The sequence below is a fragment of the Pistacia vera genome, unplaced genomic scaffold, assembly GCF_008641045.1.
Source record: "Pistacia vera cultivar Batoury unplaced genomic scaffold, PisVer_v2 Contig471, whole genome shotgun sequence".
Taxonomy (NCBI): Eukaryota; Viridiplantae; Streptophyta; class Magnoliopsida; order Sapindales; family Anacardiaceae; genus Pistacia; species Pistacia vera.
Window position 1 is genome coordinate 171,144 of NW_022196303.1, and position 20,804 is coordinate 191,947.

The following is a 20,804-nucleotide window of genomic DNA, read 5'->3' on the forward strand; positions in this document are numbered from 1 at the left end:
GAGCAAGATAACCTGCAAGAAAAAGACTGACTTGATATTCTATTTGAATACTTAGTTATTGTATATCTGTTCGTTTTTCGCTATATGCGACCTCTTTAATCTCTCATATATAAATAACAGTCAATGTAGGATTCTTTTTAAGCATCCGAACCACTTTAAAAATTCTCTCTCATTTATTATTTAGTCTTTGCATTCGTTATCGTAATCATTACTTGTAATTTTTAAGAACAACTTAGTACTTTACATATGCGAGTCTTTTGTCAAATCAAGCATCAACACTATTTTTTAAAGGATAACTAAATACATAAAAATCACTAAAACAAAACAATTTAATTGTTCTTTCATAGTTATCCCAGGCAGTTGAGTTGAGGTACATAGCCTTAAGTTGAAATGGGGTACAGTTAAAATGTTCACCTGAAGACAATAGACTATTTAAAGTGATGCCATTGCCATATGCACTTCAATAATTCTCTAACTATCCCTCGTTCAAATAAATCTAAATTAATTCAAAATTACCCATATATATATATATATATATATAATTACTTTTTAACTCCTTCGTAAGTAATACCAACCAATTGAAGCTAGATATATATATATATTACTTTTAACTCCTTCGTAAGTAATCCAACCAATGATTGTAATGAATAATTACTCATTGTGAAATACCACTTATAAGAAGACTAATCCGTATGAATTTGCGACATAAACTTTGGAAAATGGGATTAAATGTTTGTATAGTGGAAAAATTGATTTTGATATATTTTATTCATTTTAAAATGAAAGAAGAGATTATAAAAAATTTTTGCAAAAAATATGGTGAGGGGCTAGATTAAATGATTTAAGTAAAATTCATTGATGACTTGAAACAGAAGAGAATTTTTTTTCAAAATTTTGTATGAACTTTTGTTTAGGAGAAAATATACTTCCGTATAACATTTTTTATTTATAAGAGTATTATTATCAAATTTAGTAAAATATAATATGGGATTGATTGAAAGACATTTAGTGGACGCTACTTAGCATTATTCTCTATGTAACTCGGAAACAACATATTATATATTTATATACAACTTATAAGTGATTAAAAAGACGTTATTTTTTATTATACAGACATCAATGAATAGAGAACTAAAAAAGAGTTGAAAAATGAATCAACAATGTGAAGGAAAATTCTCCACAAAACTGACAAGAACTAATATACATAAATATAAAATACGAGAGTCGTTGCAAGGCCTGATATTAATTTAATGAAGAATTATTACCGAGTCCTGCATGGCATTGTGATCAATCATTCGTAATGAGATTAATTTAAGTTACTATATGGTTGATTCGAGTCTCGGATATTGTATTGTCTTCATCTTTAGTTTATAGAAATTAAGAAAACTGGAAAAGAGAGTATATTTATTAATGACCAATTAATAAAAGTTAAATTAATAAGAAAATAATTTTATCATCCATCACTTTGAACTTGAATAAATTCTTCATGACTACTTTAATTAAATCTTTCGGAACATAGGGAACGACAATTACTAATAAGACCCTGCAAGATAACTAAATAATCCTGTAAACATCTGCATGCATGATCTTTTCAACCATGTTAAATTTACGTTCATCTTCTCCGATTGATTAGGCAGTTACATCAAAATAAAAAAAGGGAAAAAAAAAAAAAGTTTACATTCATTCAGGCGGGAATTCGTCTTCTGCCTGAGCCAAGTGGGTGGAGGCCAGAAAGCCTCCCAATATTTTGAAAGAGCCCCCGGTTGAGATCCACCGACGGATCCTCTAAGTCAAAATACCAACATCCTCTGTGGGAGGATATAAAACAAATCAACTCAACTCCGCGCAAATCCATATACATCAAGTACCCGCAATTCCTTTAACGCAGTAAATTCTTTGGCTGAAAGCATGAAAGAACCATCTTCACCTAAAAACAACGCTTGATCTTTCAATCCACTTCATTTGCTGTTTGTCAAGCTTGAAGACATCCAAATGAATCCGACCCGAGAGAGGACCATGTTGGTAGTATTGTATAGCCAATACGTGTTATCAGAAACAGATCATCCCTTGATTTTACCAAAGAGTGAATCATAAGATGTGATTGGGATTTTTCAGGAGCCGCGGCAGCTTCAGTGACGTTCAGAGACTTGGGATCCACTGCCACAAGTAACTCCGTCGAATCCATAGCGTAGAGTTTCTTGTTGTTATAAATGATATCTTTACTGTAAAAACTTTCATAACCAAAATCTATGATCGCCCATCTCTCGTCTTTGCTTCCCCACACGCCCACTCGGCCGTCACTAATCAACGCCATTAGTACGAACTCACCAGCATTATCATCATCTGAAGAGACGACAGCCTTTCAAGGTAAAAGGGATTAGAATTTGATACCACTCGAGTCGACAGGATTTAGCAACTTCCTTGACGCGATAATCCAGCAAGTTGAAAGACTCGGGCAACATCTCGGAAGAGTTTTTGATACGAAGTTTAAACAGGGGATCCATGACCTGGATTTTGCCAGAGTTTGACTCTTCTACTTTAACCCACCATGTTTCGGTGGATTGTCCGGGGTTGAATGGCGTAAACAGTTGATTCGGTGAGTTCAAGGTGGCCGTCGTCTGTCATGCCTGGCGGAAAGGGAATCTTGAAATGCGAGATGGCGGAGTGGAGGAGGGACTGAGAACGAAATGAGTTACAAACAGCCCGAAAACAGATATTCTGCGATTGTAGCGAGTAGATGTTTCAGGAGATTATCCATGGCAGTGGCAATTGAATTAGCAAGTTTGATCACAAGAGGAAGAAGAAAAGTATGAAATTCTAATTGAATCCTGTATTATTCCTTCAAAGTTATAAGCTTAACATCATAATTTATACAGAATACTACCTTACCGATTAAGCTACCGATTTTTACATATCAATCCACTTGCCCAATTACTCAAATCTCAAATTTAATTCAATTAGTATGTCAAATCGTAGTTATCGTTAACTCAATCATTATTGTAATTTATATTAAACGAAAGGATAAAGATAACTTGGAAGCCTACTGAAAAGAATAAAAGAAAAGGAGTTTTAAAGAGTGATGAGCAATTTCCCATGCAAGGTTTGCCGTAATTACATTTTTTCACCCATAAACTTTCAGAAAAACAATTTCCCACCCATCTTCAATCTTGATCCATGAATCACTATTTGACTATTTGACTTTATATTTTTCAATTATTTGAATACCATTTTCCTATCCAACTTATTAAATTTATTTTCAGCCTAGTTTGGTTTTATTATATAATTTGAGGGTTAATAAATTAAAAATAAAGTCAGTAATAAGTTAAAAAATTTTAAAATTTTAAAAAACTTAAAAAAAAATAGTTGGCCGTGGTCTAGAATCGCACCGAGCAATTTCGCACCGATCAAGTGCGGTTAGGCCAAAATCACACCCAACCAAGTGCAAAAATACATTTAACAAAGTTTGTGTGGAAAAAGTTATTCAGTCTCGTTACAAATTATAAAGTCAAATTGTTACGGGTATATAGCTTTTAACAACTTTACCACTATCAGGTAACATATTTCATTGCAAGAGATTGACATGGGTGATACTTGTTTTTCTCAAAATTTATAGGTGAAAAATAATATATTACGCAAACCTTGCGTGGGAAATGGTCAGTCACTCTATAAAGTTCATCTTTTTCAATCCATGCCAGCTTCAAATTCTACTTCTCCATGGATGAGGCGTTACAATCAAAATAAACTTACATTCATTCAGCAGGAATTTAAAGTCAAAATACGCAACAGCCTTTGTGGGTGATAAAATTAAAATCATCAATCCCCCAAATCCTATACATCAAGTAACCGCAATTCCCTTTACACGCAGGGAGTTCTTTCGCTGAAAGCATGAACGAACATCTTCACCTAAAAAACACACTTGAATCTTTCAATCCATCTTCTTCAATCCATTCGCACTTCTTTTTGTCAAGCTTGAAAACATCGAAACGATTCCGACCCAAGAGAGGACCATGTTGGTAGTAATTTGTATAACCAATACGGTTGATCAGAAACAGATCATCCATCTTGATTTTACCAGAGAGTGCCTTATAAGATGTGTTGGGATTTTCCAGGAGCCACGGCAGCTTCAGTGACGTTTAGAGACTTGGATCCACTGCCACAGTAACGCCGTCGAATCCCATAGCCAGTTTAACCATAACGGCAATTGATTAGCAAGTTTTTGATCACCGAGGAAGAAGAGTAGGAATTCTAATTGAATCCATATTCCTTAAAAGTTGATAACTTTAACATCACAACACAAAGATAAAACCTGATCCTCTTGAAAGCCAACTGTGAAAGATTAAAGAAAGAGACAGATACATTTGACTATTCAAAAAGAAAGCAAACCCATTTGATTAAAAAACAATTCTGCATTCCAGGCGGCATTACATCCGTACGGGACATTTAATTAATCAATAGAATAAAAAACTAGGCGAGAACAACATTTTTCCACCCAGGTTTTGGCAAAATGACACTTTCCCACCCGTCAGTCTCAAAACGATACCTTCCCACCCATTTCCGTTAATTGAAGAAGGATAGAATGTAAATTCAAAACAATTAAAGGGTAATTATGTCATTTATCCTCTATGTTACTTCAAAAAAAAAAAAAACTTAAAACCCCTTTACTTTCTTCCTTACTTACTCTGTGCTTGAATTCTACGCCCACCCTCAGTTTCTGCCAGATTCGCTCACTCCACACCACTACGAACTACAATTAGCCATGTAGACAATTTACCTCTATGCCACGATCCTGTCCCACAACCATGCCATCAATCGTGATAGATTGCGAGCTCGATCGCGTGACCTACGCCCTCTTTGCAGTGCCCTCACTGCGTGATTGGGTTACCAATCACGCGACTGCCTATGTGACTCTTCGCACCACCACCGCTGCCTCATTTAGGATTGGTTAGGAATTTCCGTCACACCACGCCGCTACCAAAAAAGTACGTAACAACATCAATATATATATGTATATATAAATCAACTAAACTCATTTATAATTAGCAGTATTAGTCAATATCAATGCCATTCGGGGTAGAACTTTTGGATTTTGACTAACTATATATGTTGTAGTTGGGTTGAAATAGACAGCTGGCGATGAATCATCGCAGGTCGTTGAGTTGAGGTCGCTGCGTCAATTAAGTTGAAATGACTATAAAAGACTAGAAAAAAATTCTTGTTTTATGTAAAAGTGATACTTTATTTAATCTGTAATCTGTTACTTTTCAAAGGAAACCATTTCAGAAGGACAATACATATAAGGGTAATGTAATGCATTCTGATTTTATTAATCAGTGTACTAACTTAAAACATAATATAAGTATAATACGTGTAATATGAATATTATATGTGATTTTAACAAAGATTAGTATACTGATTAGTAAAATCTGTTAGTACGAAAAGTATTATTCTACATATAATATGAATAATACTACACATACATTATTTTCATATAAAATTTTTTATGCAATATTAGGTAACAAGATATGGTTGACTAATTTAAAGTTAAAATTAAACTTTTACCCAATTATATTTTATCACATAATATTATATAAAAAATGATTAATGTTTAGTATTATTCATATAATATAATATAATATAATATATGCATGACGCATCCATCAGCTAATAAGTTGTCATTTTCAGTATTTCTTAGTTTTAAATAGTATATTTACTTCATAATCAGTCAGTCAACGCGTAAGTAAATACTTAAGCAAGGGTGTGTTTCTTTTAATATTTCATACCCATTTCTCAAAATAAGTGTTTATTTAATTATTTGAGAAATATTATTCTATTTTTTTAATTATTTTTAAATCCCTTAAGTTTATTAATTTAATTAAACATTCATAGAAAAAAAATTTAAATTTAAAAAAAACACCCCAACCAACCATAGTTGTCAAATTCTGGCAACCACTGAATCTATCACAACGACATAGAAACGACTAGAACTGGCCAGTAATTCATCGATCTGGCCTCTTCTGTTAGATCCACAGTGAATCTATCGGAAAAGGCTAGATTTGGCAGTCAGCTACCGTTGACAGTCAACGACGGTCATATCTTTGGCGGTCGCTGAAGGTCAAATCTGGCCTTTTGCGGTCGTCGATGACTAGATCTGACCGTAGATCTGGCCTTTTTCGACCAAATTCGTAGTGGATCTGGGCAAAAAAGGTCATGTCAACGCACGACCGGCCAGATCCGACCGATCTGCGTCGTAACACCATTTTCCAACCAGATTCTGGCGGTGGTGGCCAGAATCTAGCACTGTGGGTGGGTGGGGGTGTTTTTGTCATTTTACAAAATTTTTATATATTGGGGTGTTTAGTTAAATTAGCAAACCTATGGGGTTTTTGTTAAATTTTAAATTTTACCTCGTAATACTCATCCTATTCAACTATCCAATATTATTCCCAAAATCCTATCTAAAATAACAAAACAAACACACCCTAAAACATTTACGAAATAAAACTCAGCAACTCAAAACTTATAGAGGCGCCATGCATGGACGTGCCAGTGGGTTTCAAACTTTCAATAAATCTCAACATTAAGTATGTAGCCTAATGTAATGGCTCTTTAATTAAGGGTCAGCCGCATTACTGTGTATTAATCTTTTACTTTGGATGAAAACCTAGGTTTGGGTAACATCAGAGGGTGTTAATGTTTTTTTTTTTTTGCTTTCTATAACTAGTTGTAACTAGGACTATTTCTTATAATTAATACAAAATGAAGAAGTTTGTTTATCTTTTTCTCTCTTTGAATCATTTACATTTGAAATATGGAGAAAGAACATATATATATATATATATAACCATTCACTTATTATTATTTTTTAATGAATAATAACCATTAAAACATAACAAGTTTAATTATGGTTTTCGAGAGTCATCCCAGATAGTTGAGTTGAGGTCATAACCTTAAGTTGAAATGGTTAAAGTCAAAAGTGTTCACCTCAATACAAGTAGATTTATTTAGAGTGATGCAATATGCACTTCAATAATTCTCTACCTATCCCTCTGATCAAAATAAGTCTAAATTAATTTTAAAATTACTCTTGTATATATATAATATCGCTTTTTAAGTCTTTCATAAGTAATACCAAAACCAATTAAGACTAATGTAAATGAATTACTCATTCGATGAACATACAACTCATAAGAAGACACATGCATATGAAAGTTGTGACATGAATTGAAGAAAATGGGATTAAATATTTGTACTGTGGAAAAACAATTATTTTGATAGATTTTATTTCATTTTAAGATGAAAGAAAAGATTATAAAAAATGTTGGGTGAGGGCTATGATTTCAATGTATTCAATTGACTCGAAACAGAAAAGAATTTTTTTCAAAATTCTAGTACGAAATTTTAATTAGGAGAAATATAATATATTTTTTTATTTATAAGAGTATTATTGTCAAATTAAATACAAGAAAAGTAAATAATGGGGATTAAAAAGACATTTAGTGGACTACTCCTTATTTAACATTTTACATTATTGAAAAGAAAATTCAAACTTATGCATCTGCATGCGTGATCTTTTCAACCATGCTCAACTTCAAATTCGTCTTCTGCCTGAACCAAGTGGGTAGAGGCCAGAAATCCTCCCAATATTTTGAAAGAGCCCCCGGTTGAGATCCCGGCGACGAATCCTCCAAGTCAAAATACGCAACATCCTCTGTGGGAGGATAAAAATCAAAATCAACTCCACACAAATCCATATACATCAAGTAACCGCTATTCCCTTTACACGCAGGAAATTCTTTCGCTGAAAGCATGAACGAACCATCTTCACCTAAAAACAACACTTGATCTTTCAATCCATCTTCTTCAATCCACTCGCATTTCTCTTCGTCAAGCTTGAAAACATCCAAACGAATCCGACCCAAGAGAGGACCATGTTGGTAATATTTGTATAACCAATACGTGTTGATCAGAAACAGATCATCCCTTGATTTTACCAGAGAGTGCATCATAAGATGTGATTGGGATTTTCCAGGAGCCGCGGCAGCTTGAGTGACATTCAGAGACTTGGGATCCACTTCCATAGTAACGCCGTCGAATCCCATAGCGTAGAGTTTCTTGTTGTGATAAATGATGTCTTTACAGTAAAAACTTTCATAACCAAAATCTATGATCGCCCATCTCTTGTCTTTGCTTCGCCACACGCCCACTCGGCCTTCACTAATCAACGCCATTAGTACGAACTCACCAGCATTATCATCATCTGAAGAGGCGACAGCCTTTTCAACGTAAAAAGGATGAGAATTTGATACCATCTCGAGTCGAAAGGATTTAGCAATTTCCTTGACGCGATAATCCAGCAAGTTGAAAGACTCAGGCAGCATCTCGGAAGAGTTTTTTATACGAAGTTTAAACAGGGGATCCATGACCTGGATTTTGCCAGAGCTTGACTCTTCTACTTTAACCAACCATGTTTCGGTGGATTTGTCCCAGGGTTGAATGGCGTAAACAGTTGATTCGGTGAGTTCAAGGTGGCCGTCGTCTGTCATGCCTGGCGGGAAGGGAATCTTGAAATGCGAGAGTGGCGGGAGTGGAGGAGGGACTGAAGAACGAGATGAGTTACAAACAGCCCGGAAACAGAGGGTTTCGATTCGTGTGTTGAGGAATTCTGCGATTGCAGCGAGTAGATGTTGAGGTAGATTGTCCATGGCAATGGCAATTGAATTATAGCAAGTTTTGATCACAAGAGGAAGAAGAAAGTAGGAAATTATAATTGAATCTTATATTCCTTCAAAGTTGATACTCTTTAACGTCACAGCTTTCACACGTGCGTTTAAGATAATCTGGTCCTCGTGGAGTGTGAGACTTGTTTAAGAGTGGATCACAATTTCCCACGTAAGGTTGCCCCACTCATAAATCTGCGTTCACATTTGATTATCCCTTACATTTCACTCACTAACTTTTTATCTGATGCACTGTGGGCGTTGCTCACACGAAATTTTGAGAACATAGCATGCGGTAACGGGAATTTATTGAGCCCGTAACGGGAGGCCCTAGTAAATTGTTATTAAAATGCTAGGTCCTCTTTCCAAAACGCACGATGGATTATTCCCATTAAAATATCGTCATATTTATGCGTATCTAAAAAGTAAGACAAGCCTATTGATCGACAATCAATCAATTCAATTTGAAAGATCTTGTGCATCCAACAATGGCTCAAATAGGTTTGTCTAATCCCTAATTTTATTTATTCAGTATTTTATAAACTAATATGTATATGCCGGGTTATCATTGAATTGAGACTATATATATTGTTTTTTTGTGATTCAATGACTGAAATTGCATGAATAAATTCATATTTAAATTTATGCTATTAATCTTACACATACTTCTTGTACTCTTCCAATTCCTTCTTGTATGCTTCCATTGCTTCAGCTGCCTTAGCATTTCACACTTGCTTCTCTTCTTCATTGAGTTCCTGTCACCTAGAAATAAGCATGTCAAAAACAATATACTTTTTAACATGGAGATAATTCAATACAAACTACTACCTAACAAGATTATACCTTGCATTTCACTGCAATCAGTGCGTCAATTAGGGTGAAGTTTTAACTAGTGAAAAAAATGAAACATTTCAACTGTCAAATCTGATTCTAAAAAAATTTGCATTGCGGCCGTGTGAATGTAAGCTAACAACTTAGTGGGTATATCTTTTCTAATTGGGGGCCCATTCAATGTTTTTATACCCAGATCGGGCCTTGACCTGATCAAGGGGCTGGTCCTCTAGTTGGGTGGTCTAGCTAGCGGGTCGGATTGGTGATATCAGCAGGAAACTCTAGTATGAAACTTAATAGATATATCCTTGAAAATTATCATCAGTCTCTACAAGTTTGAAATCTAGCAAACACACCTTGGGATATGGCCTAGAAACCCTAGCCACCGCAACTGCAATCCACCCCAGATCAACCCATCACCGGACAAACCACCACCAGACCACCACAAAAACCTTAAGCCACTAAAAAACACCACCATTCGCCACAGCAAAACCCACCACAAACCAAGGGAGTTGTTGCGAAGAGGAGATGTGGCGGCGTCATTCGGTTTGGAGTCATGGATTAGGCTGTCAAGGAGTCAATCATTGAGTTGACGTCGTCGTTTCGTTGAGTCGATTCGATCGAATGCATGATTCAATTAAAAGATTAGGGAAGGAATAGCTGAACTGAGAAATCAGAATTTAGAAATGGAATTAGGGATTTCATGTGAAATTGAAAATGAAATTGCAGTTTAGTAGATTGATTTAGCCACCAATTCTTTGACCTAGCGGTTGATCCACGGTTTGACACTGTTCCTGCTTGTTCAACCACGAGTCAATCCAGTCCAATGGCTAAAATGGGTTTTAAGGTTTTAGTGGACCATATTAGGGGCCCAGTTCCCAATTTGACTTATCCGGTCTGGGTTTTAAAATAGAGGACCCACTGGGAACAATGCCCCACCCCACACTGGGCCTATTATGGCTTTGACCAAGACACAATGTCAAGCAAAAATCTTGAGATTTTCAGTTTCAGAATGTAAAACCACTCACCGAATTCAATTTCTCATAAAACCTCTTTGTCTTCTTTAATTAGACACCTTGGATTTAAGGGTAGGGTTTTATTTATTTCCTAACTATGGACACGACCACTGTGAATTGGGAAAATCTTCCAAACCTCGTACTCCTCTAATGGCCAAAAGCCTCCCAACACAAATTGACCTCCTTTATTTTTGCGCTGTTTGCCACTTATTTATGCGCTCAGTCCCATCCCCTTCAAAACCCATTTCTCCACTTACTGGTCTTAAGCTTCCCCTCCCCCATGTCGCCCAAGCCCTATCAGCCCAAACCCTAGCCTCAACACCAAATTTATGCTCACCCAGTGCACTGTTTGCACCATCCAACCCCTTACCAAAATCTTTGACACTTAGAAAACCACCAAAACGTCATACTATCGCTACTTTTATGGATGAAACTTAGAAGGACATCATTCCAATGGTAGCCACTTTGATTAAAAAAAAAAAATCTATAATTGTTTATTTCTTACAATTAATACAAACGGAGAAACTTGTTTATCATTTTCTTTCCTCCAACTCTCTTACATTTGAAACATGAAGAGGACACATATTACATATATGTAATTATATACTAGTTTAAATTGCCTAAAGACGACGTAATATTATTAATCTATTAACCATTAACCATTCACTTATTACTATTTGTTATGCCTAAAAAATCAGGGCTAATGCCAGCCCACGTCAATAAGCACAAATTAGAGTTCAGGAAGGTTTTGCGCCATCCAGGAGTTGCCACGTCGCCCCAAGACAGGAAGAATATGGTTGTCACCAACTTGACAGATTTTGGTTTTGTCTATGAATGAATGAGAGCCGCACACTTGTCCAAGCCCCAGGTAATTTGAGGATATCTCATAAGTTATCAGCCAATGAGAGGCAAGGAATGACTTGCACGATACCTACCCACTTGCATATTTGTAATCATTACCTTGAATTCCTCTACTATAAATGGAGAACTTCCCCTCTCATTTTCGGGATGCTGATACTGAACCCACATTCTGATTATAATCTTTAACTTTCAGAGCAAAGATAACCTGCAAGAAAAAGACTGACTTGATATTCTATTTGAATACTTAGTTATTGTACATCTGTTCGTTGTTCGCTATATGCGACCTCTTGTAATCTCTCGTATATAAAATAACAGTCGCGCGATGTAGGATTCGCTTTAAGCATCCGAACCACTTTAAAAACTATCTCTCATTTATTATTTAGTCTTTGTATTCGATTATCATAATCATTCACGTGTAATTTTTAAGAACAACTTAGTAATTTGCACGTGCAAGTCGTTAGTGTCAAAATCAAGCATCAACACTATTTTTTTTAAAGGATAACTAAATACATAAAAATCATTAAAACAAAACAAATTTATCCCAGGCAGTTGAGTTGAGGTCATAGCCTTAAGTTGAAATGGGGTATAGTTAAAAGTGTTCACCTGAAGACAAATAGACTTATTTAAAGTTATGCCTAGGGGTGTTATCGAGCCGAGCCGAGCCATAAATTATATGACTTGACTCTGCTCAATAGTAAATTTAGTATATTTCGAACCGGCTCGCGAGCCGGCTTACCGAGCTGAATTCGAGCCGGCTCGCGAGCCATCTCTAAATAATTTTTTTTTTTCAATTTTTTTTACAAAATTTCGCAAGGCGCCTGCCCTTTTTCTTATTTCCCTTCAATTTTTTTTTCTTTCTTCTAAACAGTAATTTTTGTCTAAACTGCAATTTTTTTTTGTTTTTCTTTCTTTTTTCTTTTTTTGGCGTCTGCCCTTTTCTTATTTTCCTTTAAACTGTGATTTTTTCACTAAATTTTCCTTTCCTTCTAAGTTGTGATGTGAAGCTGTAATTGTTTAATTCTCAAAATTTTTACTGTTTCAAATAAAAGAAGAGTAAAGAAAGAAAAAGAGGACGAGACAGTTTCAAAAAAAATGGTAAGAAACAAAATACACAGATGTAGAGAAAGAGAGAGAAAATGAGGCCCCAACAAAAGAAAGAGTAAAGAAAGAGGATGAGACAGTTTAAAAAAAAAAAAAAACGTTAGTAAGAAACAAAATACATGGCACAAGGACGGAAGGAGCCGCATCGCCGCTTGCCATCTGTTCACTTTTACTGGGGTTTAAAATATGCAGTTTAATTTTTTTTTTTTAAATTAAAACCCAAAGCAGAGAACCCAACCCCCCAGCATCTCAAAACCCCCTCTGAGAGACCACATGAAACACTCTCACAGCCACACCAGCTGAACGAAAATCGGGATCCATCAGCAGACACTCCAAGAACAAAAAGTCCAGTAGCCTCCAAGCCTTGCCTCCTTCTTCCTTGAAGAGAACCACACCACCACATGACACAACCAACAAAAAAAACATAATCCCAGAGCACTCACCAACAAAGCCGCATGTCCCACCTTCCAACCACCAACAAAAAAGAAAAAACCAAAAACAAATCACACAGCCCACCCAAAAACAATGCCATCACCAGCACCAACCATTAACAAGGTTCCCTAGTGAGAAGAGAAAAGAGTAACCTCACAGAGAAGCAAAATGGCAACACACCAAACCCCAACGGCATCTTGACTTGTTTACCATATTTGAACAACACTTTGCTTGATTTGTTTGGTTTTGAATTTTCTCCCCTTCCTCCCATCTTCTTCTTCTTGTTTTCAGTCTGATTTGGTTTGGATTCGCTAGCGAATGGGTTCAGTCGCGTTTTAGGGATTTTAATATCGGGGTTTTTTTTGTTATTTTTGCAAACTTTTAGTTTTGAAAATTTCAGTTTAATCCCCATACTTTACAAAAATACCTAAAACCCCCCTAATAATTCGAGCCTGACTCGGCTCGCGAGCCTATCGAGCCGAGTTGAGGCAGGCTCGAACTCGGCTCGTTCTCTCTAACGAATCGAGCCGAGTCGGCTCGATACCAGACAAGGCGAGCCGTTAACAAGCCGTACTCGAGCCGAGCCGAGCCGGCTCGCGAGCGGCTCGCCTCGTTGAACAGCCCTAGTTATGCCATTGCCATATGCACTTCAATAATTCTCTAACTATCCCTCGTTCAGAATAAATCTAAATTAATTTTAAAATTACCTATATATATATATATATATATGTTATGCCTAAGTAGCAAGAACTGATTTATCACACAACACAATCAAATCAAGAAACACAAGAAATACCACAGATATCAAGCACACAGAACACGCCACAATTTACCGTGGTTCACTTATCCTTTTATGGATAAGCTACATCCACGTTGAGCTCAAGAAAGGTATGAGCTCGCTGCACTTCGATTACCCGCAACCAGTCAAGATTACACAGATTCCACTCCAAGATCACCCGTTTTACACAACAGCCTCAGCCTTACAAGATACTCTAAGAATATCCCAAACCCGAGAGAACAACACTCTCACCTGAATGATTAAAGCCCCTAATCACTCGACTGATACTCACAATCGGAATTGATTTGAACCCTAACCAGAGACATAGCCGACTCAAACAATAACCCTAGCCTCCTTTGTTTTCTCTCTCAGACTGACTGTATCATGCGCTTATATATGGGTTACTCTGTGAGTGATCCTGGCCGTCAATCTGAAACGAATCCTGTGGTCTGCATTTGCCCAGTTAATACGCCAAACGACGCCGTATAGAGTTACTTAAGCGACGCTGTTTTCAGGCTTCCACATTTAACAATAATATAGAGACAATAGACTTATTTAAAGTGACTGCCATTGCCATGGCACTTCATAATTCTCTAACTATCCCTCGTTCAGAATAATCTAAATTAATTTCAAAATTACCCATATATATTATATTATATATATATATATTATATATATATATCTATATATACTTTTAACTCCTTCTAAGTAATACCAAAACAATTGAAGCCATTGTAAATGAAATAATTACTCATTTGAAGACCACTTATAAGAAGACTAATCCGTATGAATTTGCGACATAAACTGTGGAAAATGGGATTAATGTTTGTAAATTGTGGAAAAAAAAAATGATTTTGATAGATTTTATTTCATTTTAAAATGAAAGAAAAGATATAAAAAATGTTTAAAAAATATGGGTGAGGGGCTATGATTAAATGTTTTTAAGTAAATTCAATTGATGACTTGAAACAGAAAAGATTTTTTTTTTCAAAATTCTAGTATGAACTTTTATTGGAGAAATATAACTTTCCGTATAACATTTTTTATTTATAAGAGTATTATATCAAATTAAGTAAAATATATACAAGTACTTACGAAGGAGTTTAAAAGTATTTAATATATAGTAGATAACGTACAACTTATAAGTGATTAAAAAAGATGTTATTTTATTAAGTAACATACATCAATGAATAGATACTAAAAAAGAATGAAAAATGAATCAACAATGTGAAGGAAAATTCTCCACAAACTGACAAGAACTATATACAAAATATAAAATACAGAGTCATTGCAGGGCTGATATTAATTTAATGAAGAAAATATTACAGAGTCCTTGCAGGCCTGATATTAATAATGAAGAATATATTAAAAATGAGCATTGCAGAGTCCTTGCATGGCTTGCTGGCATATGGAGTCAACATTCGTAATTTAAGTTACGTAATGGTGATTCAAGTCTCGGATATTGTATTGTCTTCATCTTTAGTTTATAGAAATTAAGAAAACTGGAAAAGAGGTATATTTATTAATGACCAATTAATAAAAGTATAAATTAAGATAAGAAAATAATGTTATAAATTATAATCCATCACTTCGGAACTTTAATATTCTTCATGACTACGTTTTAAAATTAAATCTTTCGGAACATAGGGATCGACAATTACTAAATAAGACCTGCAAGATAAATAAATAATCGTAAACATTGCACATGATGCTTTACACCATGTAAATTTCAAGTTCTCTCGCGAATGATAGGCAGTTACAATCAAAATAAAATTAAGGAAAAAAAAAGTTACATTCATTCAGCGGGAATTCTCTTCTGCCTGAGCCAAGTGGGCGGAGGCCAGAAAGCCTCCCATATTTTGAAAGAGCCCCCGGTTGAGATCCCACCGACGGATCCTCTAAGTCAAAATACGCACATCCTCTGTGGGAGGATAAAAATCAAAACTCAACTCCGCGCAAATCCATAACATCAAGTAACCGCAATTCCCTTTACACGCAGTAGACTTTTGGCTGAAAGCATGAAAGAAACCAATCTTCACCTAAAAAACAACACTTGATCGTTTCAATCCATTTTCAATCCTCGCATTTCTGTTTGTCAAGCTTGAAGACATCCAATGAATCCGACCCAGAGAGGACCATGTTGGTAGTATTTGTATAACCAATACGTTTTGATCAGAAACAGATCCATCCCTTGATTTTACCAGAGAGTGCAATCAGAGATGTGATTGGGATTTTCAGGAGCCGCGGCAGCTTCAGTGACGTTCAGAGATCTGGGTATCACACGCCAGTAACGCCTACGAATCCATAGCGTAGAGTTTCTTGTTTGATAAATGATATCTTTACAGTAAAAACTTTCATAACCAAAATCTATGATCGCCCTCTCTCGTCTTTGCTTCGCCACACGCCCACTCTGGCCTTCACTAATCAACGCATTAGTACGAACTCACCAGCTTATCATCATCGGAAGAGACGAAAGCCTTTTCAACGTAAAAGGGAGAGATTGATACCTTCTCGAGTCGAAAGGTTTAGCAACTTCCTTGACGCGATAATCCAGCAAGTTGAAAGACTCGGGCAACATCTTGGAAGAGTTTTGATACGAAGTTTTAAACAGGGGACCATAACCTGGATTTTGCCAAGTTGTGTTGTTTTTTTTTTGACTCTTCTACTTTAACGAACCATGTTTCGGTGGATTTGTCCAGGGGTTGAATGGCGTAAACAGTTGATTCGGTGAGTTCAAGGTGGCCGTCGTCTGTCATGCCTGGCGGGAAGGGAATCTTGAAATGCGAGAGTGGCAGGAGTGGAGGAGGGACTGAGGAACGAAATGAGTTACAAGCAGCGCGAAAACAGAGAGTTTCGATTCGTGTGTTGAGGTATTCTGCGATTGTAGCGAGTAGATGTTCAGGGAGATTGTCCATGGCAATGGCAATTAAATTAGCAAGTTTTGATCACAAGAGGAAGAAGAAAGTAGGAAATTACAATTGAATCCTATATTATTCCTTCAAGGTTGATATGCTTTAACATCATAATTTATATTAGAAAAATGTGATTCTAATACAAAGAGGGTTACAAAATGATATAGTAAAAAAAAAAAAAAATAAATAAATACAGAAAAAGAAAAAGAGAGAAAAATCATAAAAATCAAAGATTACAATTGATTTTGTATGCCTTTTTGTATTTATTTTTGTAAAATTAGCATTGTAATTTATATTAACACGAAAGGATCGATAAAGATAACTTGATCCTCGTGAAAGCCTACTGAAGAGAATAAAGAAAAAGAATCCCATGCAAGGTTTGCCGTAATTACATTTTCCACCCATAAACTTTGAGAAAAACAATTTCGCACCCATCTTCAATCTTGATCCATGGAATCTATTAATAACAGGGATAAAGCTACTAAAAAATTATTTACCTATATTTTTCAATGATATTGAATAACATTTTCCTATCCAAACTTTATTAAATACATTTTTCAGCCTTAGTTTGGTTTATATTAATTTGGTGGCCAGAATCGCACCCAACAATTCCGACTAATTCACACCCGATCAGGTGCAATTCGGTAGGATTTGCACCGATCAAGTGCGATTAGCCCAAAATCACACCCAACCAAGTGCGAAAAATACATTTAACAAAGTTTGGGTGGAAAAATGTTATTCAGTCTCGTTAAAAATTATAAAGTCAAATCGTTACGGTATTATAGTCTTTTTACAACTTTATCACAACATATTTCATTGACAGAGATTGACGATTATGGGTGATAATTTGTTTTTCTCAAAATTTATAGGTGGAAAAATATAATTACGCAAACCTTGCGTGGGAAATTGTCATTCACTCTATAAATATTCAATCTTTTTTTCGGCTGCATGTCCACCCACCAACTTAGTTTTCGTCTTTAGTTTGATTAGAAACTAAGAAAAGTGGAAGAAGAAGTATATTTAGAAAACGTAGAAATTAAGAAAAGAAAAAGAGAGTATACTTATTTATCTCTCCCCTGTTATTTTAAATTAAAGAAATGAGAATCCAATTTTTGACAAATATTTAGTTATTAACTATGAATTAACATAAGTTACTGAATTTAAAAACAAATAAATCACTAATATAATGTAGTCTTTTTTTTTTTTGGAATGCAAATTATTAGGATAATTGGCAATATATTATCATAATAATAATAATTAAAAAAAAATATTGTGATTTGCACCAATAAAAAATACTAGATTCCGTGATGAAACATGTGTAACAAATTGTATGAAATCTGCAATGCGATGTTGGATCAATGAATAAAAAACACAAACGACAAAAAAAATAAAATAAAAAAAATAACAAGAAATTTTTAAAGTAGTTCGGATGCTATATACAAATTCTATGTTTATTGTCTTTTATTGTTTTTTTGTGTTTGTTTTTCATGTACAAGTGTGGTTTGCATCAAAAATCAATCCTTAATCTAGGTGAAAAATAAATTTATAACAAATTTGTAAATAAAATTAACTTAAGACAGAATAACACGTGAATAAGCGTTTTGAGGATTGATCGTACAACAAATAAACACCATAATTCTTTTGTGTCCCATGCATATAATATTTTAATTAATCTAATTAATCCCGTTAGCTAAATGAAATAGAAGTAAACAGAAGAATTATTTTCTCTTATAAGTTACGCTTTGAATCAATTAGAGATTTGCGTAAACTTCATCACATAAATGTACGAGTCTTCACCACGTCGATGAGATAAGGAAGAAAATAAATAATTAAAAGATGAAAAGACAAATGTAATGGCTCATAGCCTAGGGATGGGAGATCATGACGTTTGGGAACTATAAATCGCTATGTTATTATCATCACTTTGGAACTTGAATATAATTTTAGTATTTTAACCTGAAAATGTTGTCAGACTTAATTGGATGCTAACAAACCCTAAATCTGGAAACGAAGATAAGCGAATCAATAGCAAATAAATAAACTAATATAAGGCAAATTTCACTACGAAGAAAAAGGAAAAATTGAAAGAGTCTCTTACAAGCCTCACATATTAGCTATGTTTTTCTGAACCTCCGTTTGGTTTTTCTTTCTATTTTTTTGAATTTTTTAACTTGAGGATTTAACTCATTTTTTATAGATAATAATGAGATACTATTTTTAATAGGACTCAAAATTTATAAATTTTATTTTTAATTCCTATTCAATTATATTTCTATTCTTAATTCTACATAAACACATATTAGAAAACCATTTGTTATTACAGTACTAATTTGGATTGAATTTGACTACTGATTAAATAACCTGTAAACATTTGACATTGAAAGAAAATCAAACTTATACATCATGGATCTGATTTTTCAACCATGCCAGCTTCAAATTCTACTTCTCCGTGGATGAGGCGGTTACAATCAAATAAAATTAAAAAAAATAAAAAAATAAACTTTACATTCATTCAGCAGGAATTCTGCTTCTGTCTGAGACAAGTGGGTGGAGGCCAAATGCCTCTGTATTTTGAAAGAGCCGCCGGTTGAGATCTCGCGACGGATCCTCCAAGTCAAAATACGCAACAGCCTCTGTGGGGTGATAAAATTTAAAATCAGCTCCACCCAAATCCATATACATCAAGTAACCGCAATTCCCTTTCACACGCAGGGAGTTCTTTCGCTGAAAGCATGAACGAACCATCTTCACCTAAAAACAACACTTGATCTTTTAATCCATCTCTTCAATCCACTCGCATTTCTCTTCGTCAAGCTTGAAAACATCCAAACGAATCCGACCCAAAGAGGACCATGTTGTGAGTATTTTTATAACCAACTTGTTGATCAGAAACAAATCATCCCTTGATTTTACCAGAGAGTGCATCATAAGATGTGATTGGGATTTTCCAGAGCTGCGGCAGCTTCAGTGACGTTTAGAGACTTGGGATCCACTGCCCCAGTGATGCCGTCGAATCCCATAGCGTAGAGTTTCTTGTTGTGATAAATGATATCTTTACAGTAAAAACTTTCATAACCAAAATCTATAATCGCCCATCTCTCGTCTTTGCTTCGCCACACGCCCACTCGGCCTTCACTAATCAACGCCATTAGTACGAACTCACCAGCTTTATCATCACTGAACAGACGATAGCCTTTTCAACGTAAAAAGGATTAGAATTTGATACCATCTCGAGTCGACGATTTAGCAACTTCCTTGCGCGATAATCCAGCAAGTTAAAAGACTCGGGCAACATCTCGGAAGAGTTTCTTGTACGAAGTTTAAACAGGGATCCATGACCTGGATTTTGCCAGAGTTTGACTCTTCTACTTTAACCAACCATGTTTCGGTGGATTTGTCCAGGGTTGAATGGCGTAAACAGTGGATTCTTGATTCAAGTGGCCGTCGTCTTTCACCCTGCGGAAGGGAATCTTGTAATGCGAGAGTGGCGGGGTGGAGGAGGAACTGGGAACGAAATGAGTTACAAACAGCCCAATAAGGGTTTCGATCCGTGTATTGAGAGATTCTGCGATTGTGCGTAGATGTTCAGAGATTATCCTGGCTATGGTAATTAAATTAGCAAGTTTTGATGACAAAGAGTAGGAAATTCTAATTGAATCCTGTATTCCTTCAAAGTTGATAAACATTAACAGCACAACTTCACAATTTATATTATACGAAAGATAACGTGGTAAAAAAGGATTAAGATATGTTTAACTAAAGTCAAATAATGTACACCCGTACTTAAGAGGACATTTGATTATTCATAGAATGATAAACTAAAGACAATCTATAACTAGTAGAAAAGAAAATACAACTTTCAGCCGACAAATTTGATTCTAAATCGGCATTTCAGCAAATCTATTCTATTGGGTCAAAAAAAGTAAACTTGGATCCGTTTCAGATGTTAATTGCTTGTCAGCCAACAACTTTGTGGTCAATATTTTCTAATTGGGGCCAATTAGGAAGACAGCCCGACCCCACATTGGGCCCCTACGGCTTTGACCGAGATAAAATCTGGAGATTTTCGGTTTCGATGTTAAATAAAACCACTCACCAATTTCGGTTTCTAAAACTTCTTCGCCTTCTTCAGTTGACACCTTGGATTTAGGGGTAG

The 20,804-nt window shown here is 35.3% G+C and overlaps 1 protein-coding gene across 1 annotated transcript; it reads right to left on the reverse strand.

The window, feature by feature from the left end:
- Nucleotides 1-7,547: 7,547 nt before the first annotated feature.
- Nucleotides 7,548-8,702, reverse strand: LOC116146091 (F-box protein SKIP23-like). Its single transcript, XM_031431504.1, has one exon. The coding sequence runs from the start codon at nt 8,700-8,702 to the stop codon at nt 7,548-7,550; it is 1,155 nt and encodes a 384-aa protein (XP_031287364.1).
- Nucleotides 8,703-20,804: the final 12,102 nt, after the last annotated feature.

Excerpts from the sequence above, each read along its gene's own strand:
- LOC116146091 (XM_031431504.1), bottom strand. The coding sequence starts at position 8,702 with ATGGACAATCTACCTCAACATCTACTCGCTGCAATCGCAGAATTCCTC.